We start from the raw sequence: 24938 nt of genomic DNA, 5'->3' as shown, positions 1-24938 counted from the left end.
CAAACCATGACGTCTTATTGTATTACCAACAGTAACCTTGGAAACGGTCGTCCCAGCTCTTTTCAGGTCATTGACCAGCTCCTCCCGTGTAGTTCTGGGCTGATTTCTCACCTTCCTTAGGATCATTGAGACCCCACGAGGTGAGATCTTGCATGGAGCCCCAGTCTGAGGGAGATTGACAGTCATGTTTAGCTTCTTCCATTTTCTAATGATCGCTCCAACAGTGGACCTTTTTTCACCAAGCTGCTTGGCAATTTCCCCGTAGCCCTTTCCAGCCTTGTGGAGGTGTACAATTTTGTCTCTAGTGTCTTTGGACAGCTCTTTGGTTTTGGCCATGTTAGAAGTTGGATTCTTACTGATTGTATGGGGTGGACAGGTGTCTTTATGCAGCTAACGACCTCAAACAGGTGCATCTAATTTAGGATAATAAATGTAGTGGAGGTGCACATTTTAAAGGCAGACTAACAGGTCTTTGAGGGTCAGAATTCTAGCTGATAGACAGGTGTTCAAATACTTATTTGCAGCTGTATCATACAAATAAATAGTTTAAAAATCATATATTGTGATTTCTGGATTCTTTTTTTTAGATTATGTCTCTCACAGTGGACATGCACCTATGATGACAATTTCAGACCCCTCCATGATTTCTAAGTGGGAGAACTTGCAAAATAGCTGCGTGTTCAAATACTTATTTTCCTCACTCTGTGTGTGTGTGTTTATATATATATATATATGAAAACAAAAATAACAACCTAAATGACACACCTCTTACATTATTAACGTAAACGGACAATTTCTTTATTACAAAAAAAAACAAAAAACCTTCACCACCCTAATTGCATACATCTGCACACTCTTTTATAGTCCATTTCAGAGCAAACCATTCATATTCAAAATTATGCCTATGCATACACCTGCCATTAGTTAAAGTGATTCTAATTAAAACTAGATAAAAGTGAACTGTTGCTATAGTATTTGCTTTAATGCTTCAGGTTACATTCTACTAAGAGCCATGGGCCACAAAGAGTTGCCAACGAAACTGTAGCGTTTAATGATTGAAAGGTACTAATCAGGGAAGAGATATAAAAGAATATTGAAGGCAGTGAATGTACCATTCATGACATGTGTCAAATGTATCTTTAATAAGTGGACAAAATGTGAATGGTCACTTTATATTCCTGCACTTTAAACATATGTATATATAAATATGGGAATGGCCCAGCCATAGCAAGATAACCAAATCCCAACGATAAACACACACACACACACACACACACACACACACACACACACACACACACACACACACACACACACACACACACACACACACACAAGTTCATACTTTTAGAAACACACAACCAGCAATTCTACACTATATATATATATATATATATATATATATATATATATATATATATATATATATATATATATATATATATAAATATAATAAATATTTGATATTATATTATCTATTTTATATATATATATATATATATATATATATATATATATATATATATATATATATATATATATATATATATATATATATATATATATATAGTGTAGAATTGCAGGTTGTGTGTTTCTAAAAGTATGAACTTCTACTTCTTTCTCTTATCTGAATCTGTATCTATTGCAAGAACATCTGGGCATTGAGTGCAACCAAATCCATTGTTACTTTTTAACCACAACTTTCTTTGCATGCCAAAAATAGGCTATTCTTTAAAGATATGTGTGTGTACCTATTAATGTGTCTGTTGGAACAGTTTCCCTCAATAAAATGTTTCAATTATTTGTTTATACAGATCTTGGGTTGGAGATGAGAGCTGTGTTAACGATAAGCTCCATTGTTTGAAATTATAAAAAAAAAGTGATGTCAGCAACGTGTAAAAATAAATAATTAAAATAAATAATTGTATTTAATATGCAGCAGTTTTTTATTTTTTAACTTTTATAATTATTATTAATATTATTAAGGTATACATTATTATGTTTGTTATAATAACTTTTTCAGACAATATTTTCTCTTAATGTAGTTAATAGACAAAAAATCCACGGTTGAACTTTGAGTCCATGTTAAGCTCAATTTCTGTTGTTCAGTTAAAATTTGTAAACTTTAACTTTAGTTAAAGTTTGTGTGCGTTAATGTCCGAGAGGTATTTCAAGTAATCCTCATTCTCCTATCTGTAATACAACCTCTTATATGAGTTTTACAACATATGTTCTTTTCTTTTACTGTCATCATTCCACTCTGACGCACATCTCATGTGTCTCAAAGCAGCCACGATCTTTCAAAGGAGAGTAGAGATGATGGTAGTGATGATGCGAATGATGGTAGTGGTGGTTCCTTTGAAAGGCACAATAAAATGTACATGCAATAACGTTATAAAAGAACAAGGTGGTGCATTTATTGTCACTAAAGTTAAACAATTACATTTTCTTCCCACTTTTATATGTGCATTCTTTTATAAGTGTATTTGGACAATGACCCCATAAAAGCATTTGGCAGGAGTAAATTTTTCATTGCTTTGCCCATTTTTAATTGTTCTGGACATGTTTTAAAGAGCACCAAGACTGCAAAGAGTGTGTCACTCTTGTGTTAGGCAGCAGGGAGGAGGAAGTGTTTGAAGGAGAACAAGAAAAAAAAAGCCAAAGATCAGCAGGACCCATTCCAAAATCGTCTCTCGCTTCTGCTTCTAAACCCGTCGCTTTTTGGAATCTACAAAATTTAAGAAATCATTTTGCTTTGCTTGCATTTAAAAATAAAACTTTTTTAATTTACTTGGCACTACTAAGACTGGATTCATCATGTCCGCGTCTCTAGCGATCTGCAATGCCAACGCTACCGTGTGCTTTGGTACATCATGCCTGGTGCCAGAGAGTAACTTTAATATGATTCTCAGCACTGTCCTCAGCACCGTGCTCACTGTCATGCTGGCTATGGTCATGTTTGCCATGGGATGCACGGTGGAATTGCACAAACTCTGGGGGCATATACGCCGACCATGGGGTATCTTCATTGGCTTTCTTTGCCAGTTTGGTATCATGCCCTTCACAGCATTCGCCTTCTCGCTAGCCTTCCAGGTTCTTCCCATACAGGCCGTGGTCATCTTAATCATGGGCTGTTGTCCTGGAGGCACCAACTCTAATATTATCACCTATTGGCTGGATGGAGACATGGATCTCAGGTAAGGCAGGCATTACTATTTCTGTTATTATTTACAACAACAGCATACAAAGCCAATTATTTGTTATTACTATTGTCATCACAGATATTAAATTGGCTTATCTTCTACCTCTAAACTACCTAAATAATATATCTGTTAGAAAATTAAACAATGACTGGGTGGTGTTATATGGACTGGCACGAAGCAGAATTTTGCCAACAATAACAGATTGCTATTTTTTTTATTCTATTGATACTGTATATCCAATATATATCTTTCTTTAATTCAATAAGATAAATAACTTCACAAAGCTCTCACATGCCATATCAAAATAAGGTTATAATTTTGCCAATGACTCTTACAATGTGCTGAAACCGAACTTTACTCTAGTTAAAAACATTTTCCTCACAGGAAAAGCATTAAAACCATTAAAGATTTTATTATATGAAATATTACAGTATTAGACCAAGAACATTATATGCATGCAAGTTTGCCCTAAAACCAGTTCTGCTGTCAGAGACAGAAGATTAATCAACACTTTCAGCCAAATCAGAGCTCTAAATTCGACTGTGATATATTTCAATGCATGGCCACGGTTTTTTTTATACACTTGGCCATAATATTTACATGTGGTTCTTCCCTATATTTTTGCAACAACTGGAAAAATTGGAAGCACGCAATTGTCTGGAATGTATTTGTATGCTGTAGCATTAGCATTTTCAAAGTAAGAAGCCTAAACATGTTGAAGTATGACAATGACATATGACAAAGTCTTACTTGAACAATGCAAGCTCTATGAGTATATGATTTAGCAAATTTTGTCAAATTTGGAGTAGAAGAATCCCAGTGTCCTGGACAGCACCCTAAATGTAATCCCGCTGAACACCTTTGGAACACAGAGTTCACCCCAGACCTCCTCACCCAACATCTGATCTTACTAATTCTTTAAAAAGTCTTTGTTTCCAAATATTTTGCCATATTGTGTATTTATTAAAATCCACATAATCATGTGCCACATCTATCACACAGTATACAGACATTATACTTACTGTAACTGTCACAAATGTGTAAAAAATATCTATCTTCAAGTCCCAAAATTAGTGTGTAATTTTGTTATCCCACCTCCAGTATCAGCATGACAACATGTTCATCCATCCTGGCGCTTGGGATGATGCCCCTTTGTCTGCTCATCTACACCTCAGCCTGGATCTCATCTGATACCATCCAGATTCCTTACGACAGCATAGGTGAGACAGATGTTATTTTTATTTGTAATTATTTAACTCCAAACATTAAAAGGAACTGGATTTCATTATACAATGTTTTGTATAAACCACTGCATCACCGCTTATTTGTGATATTTCTCATATAATTATATATCAATCTGATTGCTTAACCTATGTAGAAGTCTTCACATACAAGATGGTAAATGGAGTTCATGTTAATGTTTCATTCAAGGCATTACACTAGTGTGTCTGCTCGTGCCGGTCACTTTGGGAATCTATGTGAAACATCGCTGGCCAAAGGTGGCCAAGAGGATCCTGAAGGTGAATATTGCAGTAATTTCTTTCCACATTGTACATACTCATTTCTTGAAAGCTGCTATATGTATTTTTTGGGATTATATATATATATATATATATATATATATATATATATATATATATATATATATATATATATATATATATATATATATATATAAAATTATTATTATTATTTTTTTTTATGTAGTTTGGCTCTGTTGTGGGCATCCTTCTTATCATCATCATTGCTGTGGTGGGTGGTGTACTGTACCAGTCTTCCTGGGTCATTTCTCCTTCTCTGTGGATAATTGGCGCAATCTACCCACTAGTTGGCTTTGGCTTGGGCTTTCTGCTGGCTCGATTTGTGGGGCAGCCCTGGCACAGGTATTACACAGAATCCTTATATTTCTTTGATTCATTGTTTAGAGCTTCTTTTGTGAACCACTATAAAATATAGCAAGTATTAAAAGAGTGTTTAATATGCATTTTTATAGAAAAGGAAATATATGATGAATTTCTCATGGGTCAAAAATGTTTGTTTCATAAATATTCGTCATGCGTGTCGGTTACAGGTGTCGTACTATTGCGCTGGAGACAGGATTTCAGAACTCACAGCTGTGCAGCACAATTGTTCAGCTGTCCTTTGCTCCTGATGAGCTGGAGGTCATGTTCTCCTTCCCTTTGATCTACAGCATCTTCCAGCTTGTCGTGGCAATTCTGGCAATTGGAAGTAAGTTATTACAACCTATTTAAAAGGATAAAATAGAAATTGGATCACACAGATGGGCTAAAGATAGAAGTGTGATCATGTTACTTTTTTTTTTCAATGTTGATATTTAGATCAGATCAAATATGCCTTAATGACATGTTGAGCACAAATAAAAAATATTTTGTACTGCTATTACGGTTTTTACACTAAAAACCACTTTGGAGATGCTGGGGATTGAACCCTAGACCGTATACATGCAAAGCACGTGCTCTTGCTCGGAGCTACATCCCCCTGTGGCTAAACTTGCTGACTCATGGTCCCTATTTTTCTGCTGCGATTGGGTTACTGTCTGTATGGAGTTTCTATGTCTTTATGGAGGCTTCATAAACCATAAAGGTTTATAAATGATCATTACATTGCCTCATTTTACATACCTTGCACCTTTGACTGTACAGCTAAATTCTTTATAATATAATACATAATTTATAACATATCTTTATTTATTATTTTATTACTTTATGTTACTAGTTTTACAATTTTTTTTTAATGTTTTTATAGATTTTCAGCACCAGCACACTTAAAAAAAAGATTTTTGTACATGCAACCTATGATACTTTGCAATAAAGATGATTCTGATTCTTCATGGGTTCTCTAGTTTCCTCTCTCTGTCTATTCTTTATTCTTACTGAGAAATGCAAATATATCTTTTTTGTTCAACTTGCCAAATTTGTGACACAAGTCTCTTGTTTCAGGTTACCAGCTATACAAGAGATACTGGAAGGGAGTTGTGTCTGAGGAAGACTGTGAGGGAGACGACGGAGCTCCGGACCTTGCCTCTTGTAAAGAAAAGCCGGAGTATGCTTTGGAGAATGGAGGATTTCAGAGTGATGAGAACGGGAACACTGAAGGAAAGGGAGCAATCACTCATCTGTGAGCTGTGTCCATATGAACTGCCTTCTGCAGGCAGAAGGGTATTAACTGCAAGCACCATTTTTTCCCTGGGTGGTGAAATGAGTGTGCTGTTTAGGACATGTTATTTATTCTGTTCTTAAGACTCTGGACAAAGTATCAGTCGTTTGATTGCATGTGGCATGAAAACCTGAGTGTATCAATGGAATCAGTACAAAAGAGCTCTCTTCCAGCATTTGCTTTATGAGTAATGTGCTGAATCACACAGCCTCGTTGCTCAGGATACACTCTTTCATAGACTGATCAGTTCCAGCTGATCGCAAAATAAACAAATAAACAAATATATACATACACACACACACACATAAATATATATATATATATATATATATATATATTTATGTGTATATATATATATATATATACACACATACACACACATATATATACTGTATATGATCATATAATATATAGAAACTATTATTTGTTTAAATAAAAATATATTGTTTCCACAAACAATATAATGTGGGTGAAATTATACACATTACTATTTAACATGTGGCCTCCTTTTAATTATTTGGTGTGAAAATTGGATTTTTTTGAGAATTTCTAAACATATTGGAAGACTGGAAGCAAAGTTTCATGAACTTTAACCACATCACCTTTTCATCACATGAAATATTTCACATTTCTTTTGGATATATATATATATATATATATATATATATATATATATATATATATATATATATATATATATACACATACACACACAGTACAGACCAAAAGTTTGGACACACCTTCTCATTCAAAGAGTTTTCTTTATTTTCATGACTATGAAAATTGTAGATTTACACTGAAGGCATCAAAACTATGAATTAACACGTGAAATTATATATGGAATTATATACATAACAAAAAAGTGTGAAACAACTGAAAAATGTCATATTCTAGGTTCTTTAAAGTAGCCACCTTTTGCTTTGATTACTGCTTTGCACACTCTTGGCATTCTCTTGATGAGCTTTAAGAGGTAGTCACCTGAAATGGTCTTCCAACAGTCTTGAAGGAGTTCCCCGAGAGATGCTTGGCACTTGTTGGCCCTTTTGCCTTCACTCTGCGGTCCAGCTCACCCCTAAACCATCTCGATTGGGTTCAGGTCCGGTGACTGTGGAGGCCAGGTCATCTGGCGCAGCACCCCATCACTCTCCTTCTTGGTCAAATAGCCCTTGATGCCTTCAGTGTGACTCTACAATTTTCATAGTCATGAAAATAAAGAAAACTCTTTGAATGAGAAGGTGTGTCCAAACTTTTGGTCTGTACTGTATCTGTGTATATATATATATATATATATATATATATATATATATATATATATATATATATATATATATAAAAATAAGTATTCATTTTTAGCATTTTATTTTAAACTGTATGAGGGAATATGTAAAATGACTTGCTAAAAGTCTAGCTGATGTTTTAATTTAATACAATTTGGTTTATGTGCTATTTCTAATCAGACTTATTTTAAAACATTCTTCATAGTTTTTATATATTGTACATTTGGTTAACTTGACACAAAATGCTATAAAACAATACCCGAGTTTTAAATATATGTAATAGTAAGTGACTGATTATTTGAATGTGAACACAACTGATTAGACTTGAATTCATTGTATTGTATTTTTAGCTGGTATAATTTATATCTATCTCGCTCTCGCTTTATTAAAAATGTGTAAATAAATTAGTTTTTCATCCTTGATATCTGCATCCTCACCATAGACAATAAAATTGCAATGGAGTCATGGGCATCACACAAGACTTAAAAGGTTTTCCAGGGAATCTACTAAAACTACTAATAACCACTTGCCAACACTTTCTCCTTTGGACTGCATCTCTTTTGAGTCTTTAATATATTTTATTTAGATGCTTTTGGCAGATCAAAGCTGCCTTTCAGAGCTTGTCATATAGGACTGAACTTTCACTGCAGTTGATATATAGCAGAATGAACCTTCAAGACACTATTCATGAACAATTTGTGACATTATCTGAAAGGTATTCTGTAACCTCCCCATGAAGACATTGACAATTAGACAAAACTTTATTTTATATTGTGTCATCTGCAGTGATTGCTTTTAAGCTTGCAGCATTGTTCCATAAATCTTCAACATTCTTTTGATGACACTCCACATGGGTGGATTCGAGGGTCACAAAAGCATTATAGCGATAATCTCCTACAGTGTTCGAGATAAAACAGTGGGTTTTAGAGAACATTTCACTCAAACTGGAATGACATGGGTATCCATTCTTGAGCCTCATTTGAAAAGGTCTTTACATCAAACTCTCAGCACTTTCCAAAAGTATCAAGAGAAAGATAATTTTATATCATCTCATGGTCCATCACTCATTCACAAAGTTTGCAGAATTATAATTTTTTTTAACCAAAGCAGGTTTAATACATAAACAAATGCATTAATAAACCAATACTGCAAGATTTTGTCTTACATCATTATACACTATAAGCCAAAGGATGCAAAAATATTATCAATTTCATCATTGTGCACACGGCTCGATTTCACTGGACTCGTCTCCTTCGCTTTCATTTTGCTTTCTTTTGGACTGCACACATCACTGTTTCCTGATATCACATCTTTATGTAGAGGTGAAACTTTCATGTACTTTCTGCGTTTGTGCGATGATTTTGCAGTTGCATTAAAAAGGTCTTTGGCTATTTGGCCATGGCGCATGGCTTTGACATTTCCAACTCGGTTCCTGACGCTTCCATGGCGTCTTATAAGTGTAGGAAAACGTGTTCTGAAGTAGTGTTTTGTCCTCCTCTGAAGAAAAGGGGAAGGTCTTACCGAGGAGGTTCCTTTAAGTAGAACACTAACTCTAACTGCAAGCCTCCTCAGTTTCTTCTGCACACTGGATTTGAAAATGAAACAAAATAAAATAATTACAAACAATAATGCAATAAATTTCCACGTTAAAAAACTAATTTGGCATATTTACCTAATTCCATCACACACCAAAGTGTTTATCCTCTTGCACCCGAGGAGCGTGAAGGCAAGAAAACGGCGTTCCTGATGCAGCTTATTCCTCCTACACCAGCCCATCATCTCTTCAAGATGTGCAGCCATGTCCCTAATGGTGGAGGATGTCCTCAGCTTCTTCAAGAACATCCTCTTCCGATCGAGCACAGCTGCGCTGAAAGAGCTCTGTTGCCCAGGAGACGTTGTCTTTATAAACACTTCAGCTGTATACTGACAGGAGGTACATCCAAACAAGAAATCAACTTTCTTTCTCAACACCTAATTCAAGCTATGTACAAGTAGGAATATATTGAAAAATGTGTATTCTTTAAAGTATAGATTAAAATTTATGTGCAACTGGAAGCTTCTGTCACCAAAACAAATGTTTTATGTGGAATAAACTTGCTCCTGAGCATGTCTTCGAGTTAAGGACTTGTCTTGTACAACAGTTTAAGGACAAATCTGATAGAATAGGTATTCATGAAACTGATCCAGAACAAAAAGGATTTTAACCCATTTACAGTGGTGTGAAAACTAAATCCAAAACTACATTGCCCCCTGTGTGAAAATGTGTTTGCCCCTAAACCTAATAACTGGTTGGGCCGCCCTTAGCAGCAACAACTGCAATCAAGCATTTGCGATAACTTGCAACGAGTCTGTTACAGCGCTGTGGAGGAATTTTGGTCCAGTCATCTATACAGAAATGTTGTAATTGAGCCACATTGGAGGGTTTTCGAGCATGAACTGCTTTTTTAAGGTCATGCCACAGCATCTGAATAGGATTCAGGTCAGGACTTTGACTAGGCCACTCCAAAGTATTCATTTTGTTTTTATTCAGCCATTCAGAGGTGGACTTGCTGGTGTGTTTTGGATCAGAACCCAAGTTCGCTTCAGCTTGAGGTCAAAAACAGATGGCAGGACATTCTCCTTCAGGATTTTTTGGTAAACAGCAGAATTCATGGTTCCATTTATCACAGCAAGTCTTCCAGGTCCTGAAGCAGCAAAACAGCTCCAGACCATCAAACTACCACCACCATATTTTACTGTTGGTATGATGTCTTTTTCGGGAAATGCAGTGTTACTTTTACGCCAGATGTAATGGGACACACACCTTCCAAAATGTTAAACTTTTGTCTCGTCAGTCCACAGAGTATTTTTCCCAAAAGTTCTGGGGATCTTGATCTACCTCACTTTGTCAGGCAGGACCTATTTAATAGATTTCATGATTGCGAACAGGTGTGGCAGTAATCAGGCCTGGTTTTGGCTGGAAAAATTTAACTCAGGTGAGCTAAACCACAGTTTAAACAAGGGGGCAAACACTTTTTCACACAGGGCCATGTAGTTTTGGATTTTGTTTTCCCTCAATAATAAAAACCTTCATTTAAAAACTGCCTATCGTGTTCACTTGTGTTATCTTTTACCAATATTTAAATTAGTTTGAAGATCTAAAACAATAAAGTGTGACAAACATGCAAAATAAACAAGAAATCAGGAAGGGGGCAAACACTTTCACACCATTGTATATTCTCTACATTTAAGTTCAGAAATTCAAATAAATCCAATAACCTGTTTCGAAGTTTGAGGCTGCAGCATCACCTTTATGTCTAAATTTGAGGATGGTCCTACAAAAAAAAAGAAGAAATAATAAAGAACACACACACACACACGTGTAATATTAATATATACATATATAAATCTAAATAAATAAATACCTATAAGGAGAGTTCACAAAGAAATCTGACTTACGCAAGCAAGTTGGACCTTGACGCAAAATCGCCGTCCCCAGATCTATATCAGATGTTGCTTCCTCGGTGACTAGCATCTGAATCACCTCCCTTTCTTCTTCCTCTTCACCTTTTCCCACCTGTTCCTCACTACCTGCCTCAAACAGCCTGTTGAGGAGAGAGGGTTTTGTGCTTTTCTTGATCCCAAAGGGCACATCTGTACTCATCTCTTTGAGCAGGTCAAAGTAAGGGGGGCCCAGAAATGCTGTCAGGTCTCCAGGCAGGATGAAGTCAGTGAGGAAGGGCATTGGTCGACACTGCACTACCTCACGGAGCAGATTCTTGATTACATCATACACGTGCACCAGAGCTCTCAGGATGCCTTGAAAGAAGACCCTGTACACAATGTATGTAAACAGCAACAAATAAATATATATATTTATATATATAAAAAATGGAGGCTGCTTTGTTATAAGTCAAACATTTTTGTTGACTCTCCCCAGACTCACCAGAGTCGACTGAGCAGGCTTGTCAGCACCACGTTCAGCACAATGAACTCGGACAAATAAAGATGCTGCTTTACCAATCTGTCAGGGGAAGAGTTAAGTAATTTTATACCACAGAGCTGACTCAATTCTAAATCCGGGAGTATCACATCATTAGCTTTTACATCGCTTTCACAAACACTTGTAGTGGATGTTAGACATACACTATATGACCACAGGTTTGCTGACACCTAAATATCACATATATGTTCTTGTTGGACATTCCACAAGAGCATTAATTAGGTCAGACCCTGATTCAGCATGAAGAGACCTGATACAAAAATGGTGCCCACACAGTTTTGCCCATAATACTGTAATTCATGCATAATAACATTATATAAATAAAAAAAAATCTATATTGATGCATGGTAATATTCCTTGCATGTTATTGAAGCTGTTTGCATGCCACATTGGATACAAGAAGGCTTTGGTGCACTGATCCATAGAACGGCAGAGAAGACTGGATCCTCCCAACAGTTTTAGACAAAACCATTCAAGCATGGGCTGACTGGGGACTTCACATTGTCCCACATCAACTCCCACAGTCCTGCAACAGAGAAAACATCATGTTTATAATCTGTAGGGAAACCATGGGGAAGATTACGTAGGGACATACATAACAGCACAGTGGAATTCTTTCTTCGCATATACCATTAGGAAGCTGGGGGTCAGACGTGATACAAAAAGTGGCAGCTTGCCGATATTGGGGCTTAAACCCCCAATGTCAAGGGCCATCATGTCAGAATGGATATTAATCTAGATTGGTTTAAAATAAAGAAATCAGCCTAGAAAAGACTCTGACATTTAATAGCTTTAAATAAGAGTTAAATATTTAAAGGTTGGATGATGTGGAGATGGTAAAGCAGGTTGTAGATAGGATTAGTAAGGAGGAAGTGAGAGCAGCGATTAAGAGGATGAAGAGTGAAAAGTCGGTTGGACCAGATGACATACTGGTAGAAGCGTGTAGTTGTTCAGGAGAGATGGCAGTGGAGTTTTTAACCATGTTGTTTAACAAGATTCTGGAAGGTGGGTAAATGCCTGAGGAATGGAGAAGAAGTGTGCTGGTACCAATCTTCAAGCATAAGGGAGATGTGCAGACCTGCAGTAACTACAGGGCAATTAAGTTGATCAGTCACAGCATTAAGTTATGGGAAAGAGTAGTGGAAGCCAGGCTAAGAGAAGAGGTGACCATCTGTGAGCAACAGTATGGTTTCATGCCGAGGAAGAGCACCACAGATGCCTTATTTGCTTTGAGGATGTTGATGGAGAAGTAAAAAGAAGGCCAGAAGGAGTTGCATTGTGTATTTGTGGATTTGGAGAAAGCGTACGACAGAGTGCCAAGAGAGGAGTTGTGGTATTGTATGAGGAAGTCAGGTGTGTCAGAGAAGTATGTGAAGGTGGTGCAGGACATGTATGAGGACAGTGTGACAGCAGTAAAATGTGCAGTAGGAAGGACAGACTGGTTTAGGGTGAAGGTTGGACTGCATCAAGGATCAGCCCTGAGCCCTTTCCTGTTTGCAGTGGTGATGAACAGGTTGACGGACGAGGTCAGACAGGAGTCTCCCTGGACTATGATGTTTGCGGATGATATTGTGATTTGTGGTGAGAGTAGTGAGCAGGTTGAGAAGAGTCTGGAGAGGTGGAGGTACGCGCTGGAGAGAAGGGGAATGAAAGTCAGTAGGAGTAAGACAGAGTACATGTGTGTGAATAAGAGGGAGGGCAGTGGAGTGGTGCGGTTGCAGGGAGAAGAGGTGGAGAAGGTGGAGGAGCTCAGGTACCTGGGGTCAACAGTGCAAAGTAATGGAGATTGTGTTAGAGAAGTAAAGAAAAGAGTGCAGGCAGGGTGGAGTGGGTGGAGAAGAGTGACAGGAGTGATTTGTGATAGTAGAGTATCTGCAAGAATGAAAGGGAAAGTTTATAGGACTGTGGTGAGACCTGCGATGTTGTATGGATTAGAGACAGTGGCATTGAGTAAAAGACAGGAGGTGGGGCTGGAGGTAGCAGAGCTGAAGATGTTAAGGTTTTCGTTGGGAGTGACGAGGATGGACAAGATTAGAAATGAGTTTATAAGAGGGACAGCCCATGTAGGATGTTTTGGTGACAAGGTGAGGGAGGAGAGATTGAGATGGTTTGGACATGTGCAGAGGAGGGACATGGGGTATATCAGTAGGAGAATGCTAAGGATGGAGCCACCAGGTAGGAGCAAAAGAGGAAGGACAAGGAGGAGGTTTATGGATGTGGTGAGGGAAGACATGCAGGTAGTTGATTTGAAATAGAGGCAGATGTAGAGGACAGGGTGGTATGGAGACGGATGATCCGCTGTGGCAACCCCTAATGGGAGCAGCCGAAAGAAGAAGAAGAAATAAGAGTTAAATATATAATAGTGGTAGCTTAGAGGTTAAGACATTGGACTTTGGATCCAAAGGTTGCAAGTTCAAATCCCAATCACACCAAGCTGCCACCTCTGGGCCCCTGAGCATAGCCCATAACCCCATAGCTGCTCAGTTGTATGAATAAGATGATTGTAAGTCGCTCTAGATAAGCGTGTCTGCCACATGCCGTCAATGTAAGTGCACAGAGTCATAATCATAATACTTATTTAGTAACAGTGCAAACAAAATTCACATTTCACGGTTTAGACCAGATACAACTGGACAGGAAACGTTTCTTTAGTCTGAGACATTTACACCCATCTTTTTAGTACTACACCTAAATTAGCCATTTGTAAAACCATTTTTTTTTGTCTCGTGCCATTTGTCTTCCACAATTGTTTTACCTCTGAACTTGGTTTGGGCATAGCTCGTGCAGATCTTGCAAGGCTCCCTGCAATTTCATTTCTTTCAGCCGCTTTATGCATTGCTCAACCTGCAGTGCACACAAACGCAAACATGTCATCCTCTAAATCGTAAACAGTACCTAATGTCTGAAATGCTCCCTGGTACCGAAGAACCCCGTCATGCACGTTTTAGTGTTTCCTTTCCCACTTCACTCCCCCACACACAATCTGAAAAAAGGGGGGTGAGGCCACAAGTTTCGAGTTGCCTTACAGAATCTACAAACTGTTTTCAAAAATAAAAATATGTATGTGTTATATATATATATATATATATGTATATATAAAATACACACATACACACAGTTTTTTTATTTTTATTTGTGAGCTATTTCATTTTTTTTTTTTTTATCTTTTTTCATTTATTGCCCTTTGAAAAAATTTACACATCACATAAAACAAAAAAGAAAAAATTACACCAATCATCCTGTTCAAAACCTCTTACTGCATCATGCTGCCTGTTTGGGAGTCAATAATTGCACTTCTTTGTAATACAGACGATGTAAAAGTGTCCCTCATCTGTCTGTCCTTAGTGTGAAAAGATGGAACATAAAAATCATTTAGCAGCAATCGGAAAATCTTAAAATGATGCAGAAGATGCATTAAAAAAAAAAAAAAAAAAAAGGGTAGATCCTGGAGAATTTAATTAAGAAGAGCAGGCAGATGTGTGTGTTCACCTCATCTATCACAGACTCCAGGAGGAAGTGTTAAGGAGGAACCAGGGACAATGGCAGAACATGAAAGAAAAAAAAAAACCACCCAGTGAACAGCACACTGTATTTCTACTCTAATTGGTGAACATGAAATTGTAAAATTCTGTTATTATTCTATCTACATATTATACATCTGCAATGTGAAAACCCTTAAACAGGACAGTGAAAAAATGCAGTTGTCAATTATGAACATATTTTCTATTCTGCAAAGCTTCAATCAACCTGTAAGCTCACCTGTCATCTCATCAGGTTGGTCAAGAAAAGGAAGGAAAACACTAATACGTGGGAGACAGTGGATACAGATGAGTGTGTGGGATTTGGAAAATAAAGGAAGGAGACCTGTTTGATGGCCCGGAAGGGTTTGTGTTGTCTGAGGCTGTTGTTCAGGACATACAGAATCTCACGAAGAACTCTGATCTCTGTGTGCAACACGTGGCTGTCCAGGAGCTTCAGCACACTCTCACACTGCACCTGCACAGCCTCCGTTACAGAGGCTACAATTTAACCAACACGGTAATAAGTCAACTGGATGATGATCACGTATATATTGCATTATTTAATTGTCTGGTTTACTATTGTCACATTATGTCTAATTTCTCCTGCACTAGCGGGTCCTGAAATCAAGTCAAATTCCTTGTGTGTGTAAGCATACTTGGTTATAAAGCTATTTCTGATTCTGATCTCTCTCTCGATCACACACACTTCTTGTTCTTTCGGCTTCTCCTATTAAGGGTCACCACAGCGGATCATCCGTCTCCATACCCCTCGGTCCTCTACATCTGCCTCTTTCACACCAACTACCTGCATGTCTTCCTTCACCACATCCATAAACCTCCTCCTTGGTTTTCCTCTTTTCCTCCTTCCTGGTGGCTCCATCCTCAGCATTCTCCTACTGATATACCCCATGTCCCTCCTCTGCACATGTCCAAACCATCTCAATCTTGCCTCCCTCACCTTGTCTCCAAAATGTCCTACATGCGCTGTCCCTCTAATAAACTCATTTCTAATCCTGTCCATCGTCGTCACTCCCAATGAAAATCTCAACATCTTCAGCTCTGCTACCTCCAGCTCCACCTTCTGTCTTTTACTCAATACCACTGTCTCTAATTCATACAACATCTCAGGTCTCACCACAGTCCTATAAACTTCCCCTTTCATTCTTGCAGATACTCTACTATCACAAATCACTCCTGTCACTCTTCTCCACCCACTCCACCCTGCCTGCACTCTTTTCTTCACTTCTCTAACACACTCTCCATTACTTTGCACTGTTGACCCCAGGTACCTGAGCTCCTCCACCTTCTCCACCTCTTCTCCCTGCAACCGCATAACTCCACTGCCCTCCCTCTCATTCACACACATGTACTGTCTTACTACTACTGACTTTCAAAACACACACACACACACACACACACACACACACACACACACACGTGTAAATGATCAACCCCATATGTGTAAGACCCACAGAGACCGAATACGCCAAAATAAAACTTCGTCTACAAACAGATCAGCTTGAACAACACAAATTATACCTGTCCTGGTGTCAAAACTGATTCGACAAGTCGCAGTAGCACATGGATACGGAATATTGACTTTATTCCACGGTTCCGTCGCCATGTTGTTCAACCGAAATGAGACCGGAACTGAAAGACTTTTACCGCACATATCCAGGTTGCCAGATCCCCCATTTATAACCCTTCGCCAAACATATATATATATATATGTTTGGCGAAGGGTTATAAATGGGGGATCTGGCAACCTGGATATGTGCGGTAAAAGTCTTTCAGTTCCGGTCTATATATATATATATATATATATATATATATATATATATATATATATATATATATATATATATATATATATATATATATATATATATATATTTATATATATATATAAATAAATACACACACACACACACACACACACACACACACACACACACACACACACACACACACACACACACATTTGAATAAAGTTTCTTTCGGCTTCTCCCGTTAGGGGTCGCCCAGCGGATCCTCCGCACGTTTGATTTGGCATATGTTTTACGCTGGATGCCCTTCCTAACGCAACCCTCCCCAATTTATCCGGGCTTGGGACCGGCACTAAGAGTGGCTGGGGATGGTTACACACACACATTTGAATAAAAAATATAAATAAATAAATATAAAAGAGGCGAAATTAAAACCTTCAACACAACACATTTATTCACGACGTCCTTTCTTTAATCAGATCTAAAGAAAAAGTATAAGCACCAAAATCCGCCATAATGCACACATCCGGCAATTAAAGCTGTCCGTGTGGAAACATTGCAAAAGTTCTTTTTGGTGTCCTGATAATTTACGTAATTTAAAATAACAATTACTTTACATTTACAAGAATATTTTATCTTCATGCTCTATGTTGAGTTTGGTTTTACTAATAATAAACATACATTTGCATAAAGCATCCATATTTGTTTCTGCCCATGTTGATTAGAGTATTAATAACTTAATTTAATATTCATTTAAAGAACAGTTGCACTGCTATAGCCTTTATATTTATTCACTGTACATATACTTACATATATATCACATGTTGTAAATATGCTACATATTTATCTGCACTATTTGCACGATTGCTTCATTTTGCATTTCTGGTAGATGCCAAACTGCATTTCGTTGATGTGTACCTGTACAATGCAATGACAAAGTTCTTTCTTTCTATCTATCTATCTATCTATCTATCTATCTATCTATCTATCTATCTATCTATCTATCTATCTATCTATCTATCTATCTATCTAGGACAGATAAATGGTGTGATTAAGTTGCGATAAATTATGAATTAACTCATGGCAATAAAGCGATTAATCACAATTAAATATGTTAATCGATTAAAGGCATTAAAATATAGGCCATTTGGAGTTAGAGGACAGTAAATCTATACTGCTAAACAAGCTGCACATTGACTACTCTAAAATATATCCAAATTTCATTTCTATATTATTGCCCCTTGAGAAGAAATACTAAAATGGTTGCTGAAATGTGAGGGGTGTACTCACTTTTGTGAGATACTGTGAGTAAAGATAATTAGGTTTTATCCATAGAATTATTAACTATTTTTACAAGTAGACCACAAGTGCATTCTGCCAGTATACATGTACCAGCTGTAGATAATCGGTTGTTATGCACAGTGAGTATGTAGTGCTTTGGCCTCTGCCCCATCCCACAGTGGAAATCCAGATTTCTGGGTTGATTTGTTCAAATGTTGAGAAAAAGTGAAATCAATTAGAAGGGACTACCACTAATCAGATGTATGGGCAGAAAGGAATGTAGTCTCTAATAGTACACCTACAATGAGCACCTACTTGGAATTCAGCCTATTCTTGTAATTGTAATTTAATTAGTCTCTTGAGAGTTCAAGGAGTTTAGAAGTATTTAGAATTTAGAAGTACATCAGAAGGGCACACAATTTTAAAATAATTTTATTTATAAAAAATGGTTGCAGCATAAAAATATCAGTCATGGCAGTATAGCATCTATCTTCAGACATGTTTTAGTATCCATGTAATGATTTGTGAGTTGACCTCATCTAAGACAGAATCCTCAGTTCTCCCCTTCACAGCCAGCCCATGATTAGCTCCCTCTACCCAATGCAGAGAGCATGGGCTCTCCATATCCTCCACAACATGTTCCAGAAGTCGCTGAGGAGAAAATACAAGCTCTTTATAATTTAATTCTTTAAAAAATTTCATAAAAAATTACTTCTGGTTTAGTGATTCAACCTAGTACATGTGAATCATTGATACATTTTTGTCCAGAAGTTGGAAGTAAAAAAGTTAAATAAGTCAAACAATAATCATTACTCATAATTAGATACAGTTCCCTCCACTATTATTGGCACCCATGGAAAATCTGAGCAAAGATTTTTTTTTTGTGAATATTTTGATCTCATGGATATTAAGCAATTGCACAACACAGTTTGATAAAAATATTCATTCATTCATTCATTTTCTCCCGCTTATCCGTAATTCGGGTCGCGGGGGCAGCAGTCTAAGCAGGCCCCCGCCTTCGACTGCTGCCCAATCCTCACAGCACCGTCCCTTACGGTCCCTCCTGCAGGTGGTAAGCCCACGGGAAGGCGGCCCCACATCACTCCGACGTCACGAACCTTGATATTTCACTCGTAAGGGACCCCCGGAGCATAGAGGGTTAAGGGCCTTGCTGATAAAAATATATATTTCTGGCACAATCAATGACACACTTATGAATTCATATAATTAAAATATTTTTTAAGTATATTGCTATTGATATTTAAAAATGTTTAGTGAACCTGGATTATTAGGAACAGGAGGTTCTTTAACCTGTTAGCCTTCGCCACAGCTTTTGGGACTAACAGCTGAAAATGTTAACAGTTCCTGACAAAATTAGGCTACATACACAATTCAAATATCTTTAAAAAGAATACAAATTAGGCTCTACTGTCCATTATTCAAAGTTGATATTGCTCAAAAAGATAATACGTTATAGATGATGTAGTACCTTATTTCCTGCATTGAACATTTATTTTATTTCATATATAAATACATGAAATCAGTCCTGGAGCAATCCAGAAAAGTACTGGGTAAAAAGTCACATGTTATAAGTTTATATTTTATTATTTATATTTTAAGATATAAAGACAAATGAGATTCCTACAAACATTTATCTGAGACTATGTCTGGTTCACCCCTCCCTGCCCCACCCAGCCTACATTTTGGGACTCACAGCTAAAAATGATCTACCTAAATTTAAATGTTAACAGTTCCTGAAAAAAGCTGGCTACATACAGGATTAAGATATCTTTGGAAATAGGACACTTTGAGCTTTACTGTCAACCATTCAAAGTTAATATTGCTCAAAAAGATAAGTTATAGATGATGAAGTGGATAAACATTTCCTGCATTGAATATAATTTTTTTAAATATATAAATACATTAAACCAGTCCTTGAGCAATCCCGAAAAGTACTGGGTTGAAAGCCACGTATCTCATGAGTTTATATTTAACATTTTATTTAGATTTTCATGACCATGTTTCTGGGTTATAAGTATGAGGCAACACATATGCCAAATTTCTTTAGTCATTCATCACAATAAATAAGACTAAGGAATACTGTAAAATATTTTTTCAGCTTCACTAAATATAAAATTGGCTATAAGAACAGAACAGCAAAAGTAAGAGTTGCCAATTTGCCAATCAAAGCAAATAATTAAGAGGCTCCAGATATCTGGAAATATTATGAATCACGCTATATATAAAATATTTCATTTATTCTTCATCAATTTAAATTTTTTTGTACTCTAAAGCAGTCTCTGGCTATATAATTTAATTCAGGATTAATGTAATTCTATATTATTATTATTATTATTATTATTATTATTATTATTATATAGAAATAACATCATGCCATTTGTTAAACTTTTTTAAAAATTATTGAATTATTTTAAGATAAATGGCATCATGTACTTTTTTTTAATTATTTAATTATTTTAAGATAAATTGCATCATGTACTCTATCAAAATATCAACTAATGTTAAACGAACACTTGACTGCCCTTGAAGAAAAGAAACAAAAAAAAAATATACAACTTAAAATGGGCCATGGCTGGATCCTCCAGCAGGACCATGATCCAAAACCTACATTAAAACAACACCAAATTTTTGGTTCTGGTTCGAATTCAGGTTCTGCCATGATCTTTCCAATGGCCATGTATTCTCTAACCTAATCAGGCATTAAAGCAGAAGACTCAGCACTATAATTGTGCCAATAATTGTGCCACACATTCTGTATTTCTTTAATAAAACTATGTTGTATTTGCAATTGTTTAATATCATGATATCAGCCAAACATTTTTGTAAACAAATGATCAATCTGGTTGAACCATAAAGACCATTTTTCACAGCTTCCTTTGCTTATATTAACCAAGGGTGCTAATAATAGTGGAGGACATTGTTGCTTTCATCTTTAATAAACTGCCCATACCCAAAAAAAAAAAAAAACCACCTGAAATTAACTATACAAAAAGGTAAGAGCCTCCCATTGGATAATTACTGCATATATAATTATGTTTCAGCTGGCACCAAGTTATTTAACTGTAACTGATGCAGTGAGTAGCTTCTCCTTTCTTAAACAACCATGTTGGAAGACACTTCCTGTGGTCGTGGAAAAGATGTTAATCTGTTTCAGAAGGGTTAAATTATTGGCAAGAATGAAGCAAAGAAAACATTTTTGTTTGAGATTGCTGAAACTACTAAAATTAGGTTAAGAACTGTCCAAACACATTATTAAAAACTAGAAGGATAGTGGGGAATCATTATCTTCAAGAAAGAAATGTGGTCAAAATAAAATCTTCAATGATCTTCAATAGTGGATAATATTGAAACTAGAATAAATGCATTCAAACCAAACTCACCCGTTCACACATGTTGTCTGCAGTCCCAGATACAAACAGCACAGGAACTTGGAAAAGTGCTCTGAGGTCCTCACTACGTTTAACATGAGCATGTGTTTGGCCAGGAGGATGTAGGGGGAAAGAAACACACAACAGACCTTGGACATTAACCTCTTTCTTGACACACAACTGTCTGCCCAGAGCCACAGCAGCTCGAGCTCCCATCGAACGTCCTGCAAAACACACAGTGGTCCAAAATGTAAGTGTGTATGAAAAGAAGCATTATGTTGTCAGGATCGTATCGTATTTACAAGTTTGTCTGAAAATGGACGTGATTGGACAGCATGGGATATAAAATTCACTGTACATATCAAAGCACTGTACACTTACCCCCAAGGAAAACATTATTCAGTGGAAATCTTTCAAGTGTTTTCATGTACACCTGTAAACACATAAAATCCTGCTTGGTATACATTGTATGGACGAGAATGCAATGACCGGGACTGTTTATATAGTCTGCGCTTACCACGACTGCTTCATACGCCCTCACTCTGTGCGCCAGGTTCAGGCTTTTGCATGTGAATCGGAGGCAAAGCAGACCAGACATGGCGGCTGCTCGTGCCAGTGACATTAACGACTTCAGGTTCATATTTCCCCCTGCTCCATGTGTGAGTATGAGAGCTGTTTGTACACGATCTGATTCAGGAACCGTGAGAACACCTTCCAGAGCTTTGGATCCGAATGGGATTGACACCTTCACCTATAGAAATAGAATACATTTGCAAAACTAACTATCTAACATTAAACTGGTAAATGTTTTAGTATAAAATCAAGTCTATTAATACATGTGTATTTTTAATTTCATATTAAAGTTTGAAATATTGAAAAATATTAAAAATCGCAGTGACCTTTCACCTGGTTATTGAAAATGATAAATAACATTTTCATTATTATAGACATTATACTTACATAATAACTGCACTGCTTGAACTTGCAATATATATATATATATATATATATATATATATATATATATATATATATATATATATATATATATATATATATATATATATATATATACACACACACACACACATACATACATACACACAAACAACCATATTCACCATTCAACCCAGAAAACTGGGGCTTTAAATGAATCTTAAAAAACAACATATTTCATAAAACTAAGAGAAGAATATTATTTATTATCACTGACAGCATATTATAGACATTCAAACATAATTAAAGGCAGAAATGCCCAAACATTTATCCATAAAATGCCAAGAATCAAGCCTGATTAAGGGCTATGGGCTAAAAGGAAATGTTATAATAACCTCCCCTTATTTATGATTTCACAATATTTAGAAATAAATGGGTAGTGGTGGTTCAGTGGTTAAGGCTCTCGGTTACTGGTCATAAAATTGGGGGTTCCAATTCCAGCACTGCCAAGCTGCCACTGTTAGGACCTTGAGCTTAGAACTATTTTCTCCAGGTGCACTGTACAATGACTGACCCCCTGACCCCAGCTTTCTGACAAGCTGGGATATAAGAAAATGACAGTTTCTATTTGGGATTAGGAAAGCACTCTAAATAAAACTAGATTACTGTGATTTCACTAGTGCAGTTATATTTTCATTGTTTTCTAGTGTAATTTAGTTTCTAGTGTCACTTCGAATTAAAATATAAAAACTTTCCCATTTATAGTACAATATAGTTCAGTTCCTCATACCAATGCCTAATAATAAATAGTCAAGCTATAACGCAATATAGTCTAATAAGAGACATGAAGCTGCTCATTATTTTTTAAATAATTTAAAGTTTCTCTAAATTGGCTGCAGCTGACTAATCGACAAAGTCAGGATATTATGTAGGTGAGAGTCAGTTGTTTTCCTCTCAGTTTACAAGATCATCAGACTGAAAGTGCTTACAGAGGGAGGTCCTGCCAAACTTTTCTTATCCTACAAATAAAACAGGAAATAGTATGTGAAATTAAAAATGAAAATCTGTGTCAATGGATATGTTTTTACTTGCTTCCCGCTATATTGGATGGCAGATAAAATGAAAGGTCACTAGGGGCCACCCCGGGCCCTAGTTTGCTCATCACTGATTTAGAAGTAATAAACGTGTTCAGATGTTTGAGAAAAAGAACATAAGGCACAATGATCTTTGACCAAATGAATTCCTCTTTAGGACTTCAACCTCTGAACCTGAACACCCTGTATCTAAAACAGATCAGAGGCATCTGTTCCCCACATCATTGGTAGAGTTGTTACTATAAAACCCTCTATACAGGTGCACTCAGGTATCTACAAAGTGTTTACATGACCAACACTATACATTCAGATGAGCCAAAAATATGCAATTATAAATAAATGTTTAGGGACCACAAGTAAATCTACACGACTAAACTCTTTTGTATTGCTTAATATGAACCCAAAGAAATAAGCATCTAAAACAAAGTCAACACCAACATTGTACTACCTCACTTACAGCCTCCATTTTCGTCCAATGCGACCACAACGAGCTGCTGTATATCGCCATCTTGTGACAAGGAGGAGCATCACAATAACCCCAAAAACTGAAGTATACGTTCACACGCAGCCAAAAATCCACTTAAGTAATCGGATTGATTGCTAAAACGGATTGGAAAGCCTTCAACACCTCAGTCAATCAGACTAGTCCTGGAGCCAAATGAAAATTCGATCGGATATGAAAGGGGCGATGTTCCCCCCCCCTCAATCGAATATTTATAATAATAAAACCCTTATGCACATGTGCAGTGAATTAGTGTTTATGAAGAATTTACAACAGATTTAATTCAATTAAGATTTATTTGTATAGCACTTTAAAACAATGGACATTGTCCTAAAGCAGCTTTAAATAGATAAATAGGTTATAAAATATGAATTTACAAGTTTAGTGCCTATAAACTTATCCCTTACACATAAAACAATCTTTGAATCAGATTGCAATCTTGTAAGGGTACGTAGGAGCAATACTTCTCGAGAAGATTTTTATATGTGTATAAATAAAAAAAAATCACCACAACACCCAATATTAAGTCTATACAATATTAAGGTCAATTACAACTGTGCCTACCATTTCTGCTTAATGTGCGATGTGTACATTACAAACAATATTTGTATATTAGAATAGTAATTGTGTTGTCTGAGATGTGCGAGTTGAATGTATCGATCTCTGACCACACACAAGAAAAAAACACTGACCCCTCAACTGCTCAGATGTATGAATGAGACAAATGTCATTCTGGATAATGCCTTAAATGTGTTCCAATTTATCTCAAAGGTGTTCAATAATGTTCAGGTCAGAGCTGTATAGAAACCC

General features: G+C 36.6%; 3 protein-coding genes across 5 annotated transcripts; 1 reads left to right on the top strand and 2 right to left on the bottom strand.

The window, feature by feature from the left end:
- The first annotated feature begins 2066 nt into the window (after positions 1 to 2066).
- slc10a2 (solute carrier family 10 member 2) lies at positions 2067 to 6638 on the top strand. Its single transcript, XM_083537124.1, has 6 exons — positions 2067 to 3197; positions 4305 to 4423; positions 4635 to 4723; positions 4911 to 5086; positions 5275 to 5432; positions 6164 to 6638. Exons 1-6 carry the CDS (start codon positions 2818 to 2820, stop codon positions 6343 to 6345), a joined length of 1104 nt encoding a protein of 367 aa, XP_083393250.1. The 5' UTR covers positions 2067 to 2817; the 3' UTR covers positions 6346 to 6638.
- A 1562-nt stretch (positions 6639 to 8200) lies between these two features.
- Positions 8201 to 16845, bottom strand: rmp64 (ribonuclease MRP subunit p64). 2 transcript variants are annotated; one of them, XM_083537053.1, is made up of 9 exons: positions 16700 to 16845; positions 15129 to 15658; positions 14395 to 14483; positions 12037 to 12165; positions 11583 to 11660; positions 11096 to 11469; positions 10916 to 10971; positions 9330 to 9580; positions 8201 to 9242 (listed from the first exon to the last, which is right to left on the bottom strand). In XM_083537053.1, exons 3-9 carry the CDS (start codon positions 14451 to 14453, stop codon positions 8834 to 8836), a joined length of 1356 nt encoding a protein of 451 aa, XP_083393179.1. In that variant the 5' UTR covers positions 14454 to 14483; positions 15129 to 15658; positions 16700 to 16845; the 3' UTR covers positions 8201 to 8833. The 2 variants fall into 2 exon arrangements, with proteins under 2 accessions (XP_083393179.1, XP_083393178.1); XM_083537052.1 differs by having other exon boundaries at positions 15504 to 15658.
- Positions 16846 to 18623: 1778 nt separating this feature from the next.
- Positions 18624 to 24361, bottom strand: tex30 (testis expressed 30). 2 transcript variants are annotated; one of them, XM_083537192.1, is made up of 5 exons: positions 24084 to 24361; positions 22114 to 22347; positions 21978 to 22029; positions 21609 to 21820; positions 18624 to 18858 (listed from the first exon to the last, which is right to left on the bottom strand). In XM_083537192.1, the coding sequence occupies exons 1-5, from the start codon at positions 24132 to 24134 to the stop codon at positions 18700 to 18702; spliced, it is 708 nt and encodes a 235-aa protein (XP_083393318.1). In that variant the 5' UTR covers positions 24135 to 24361; the 3' UTR covers positions 18624 to 18699. The 2 variants fall into 2 exon arrangements, with proteins under 2 accessions (XP_083393318.1, XP_083393317.1); XM_083537191.1 differs by having other exon boundaries at positions 24075 to 24343.
- Between the last annotated feature and the right edge of the window lie 577 nt (positions 24362 to 24938).

Source organism: Silurus aristotelis (assembly GCF_946808225.1).
Source record: "Silurus aristotelis genome assembly, chromosome: 3".
NCBI lineage: Eukaryota > Metazoa > Chordata > Actinopteri > Siluriformes > Siluridae > Silurus > Silurus aristotelis.
The sequence above is the reverse complement of the archived record's forward strand: the minus strand, read 5'-3'. Positions and strand labels throughout refer to the sequence as shown.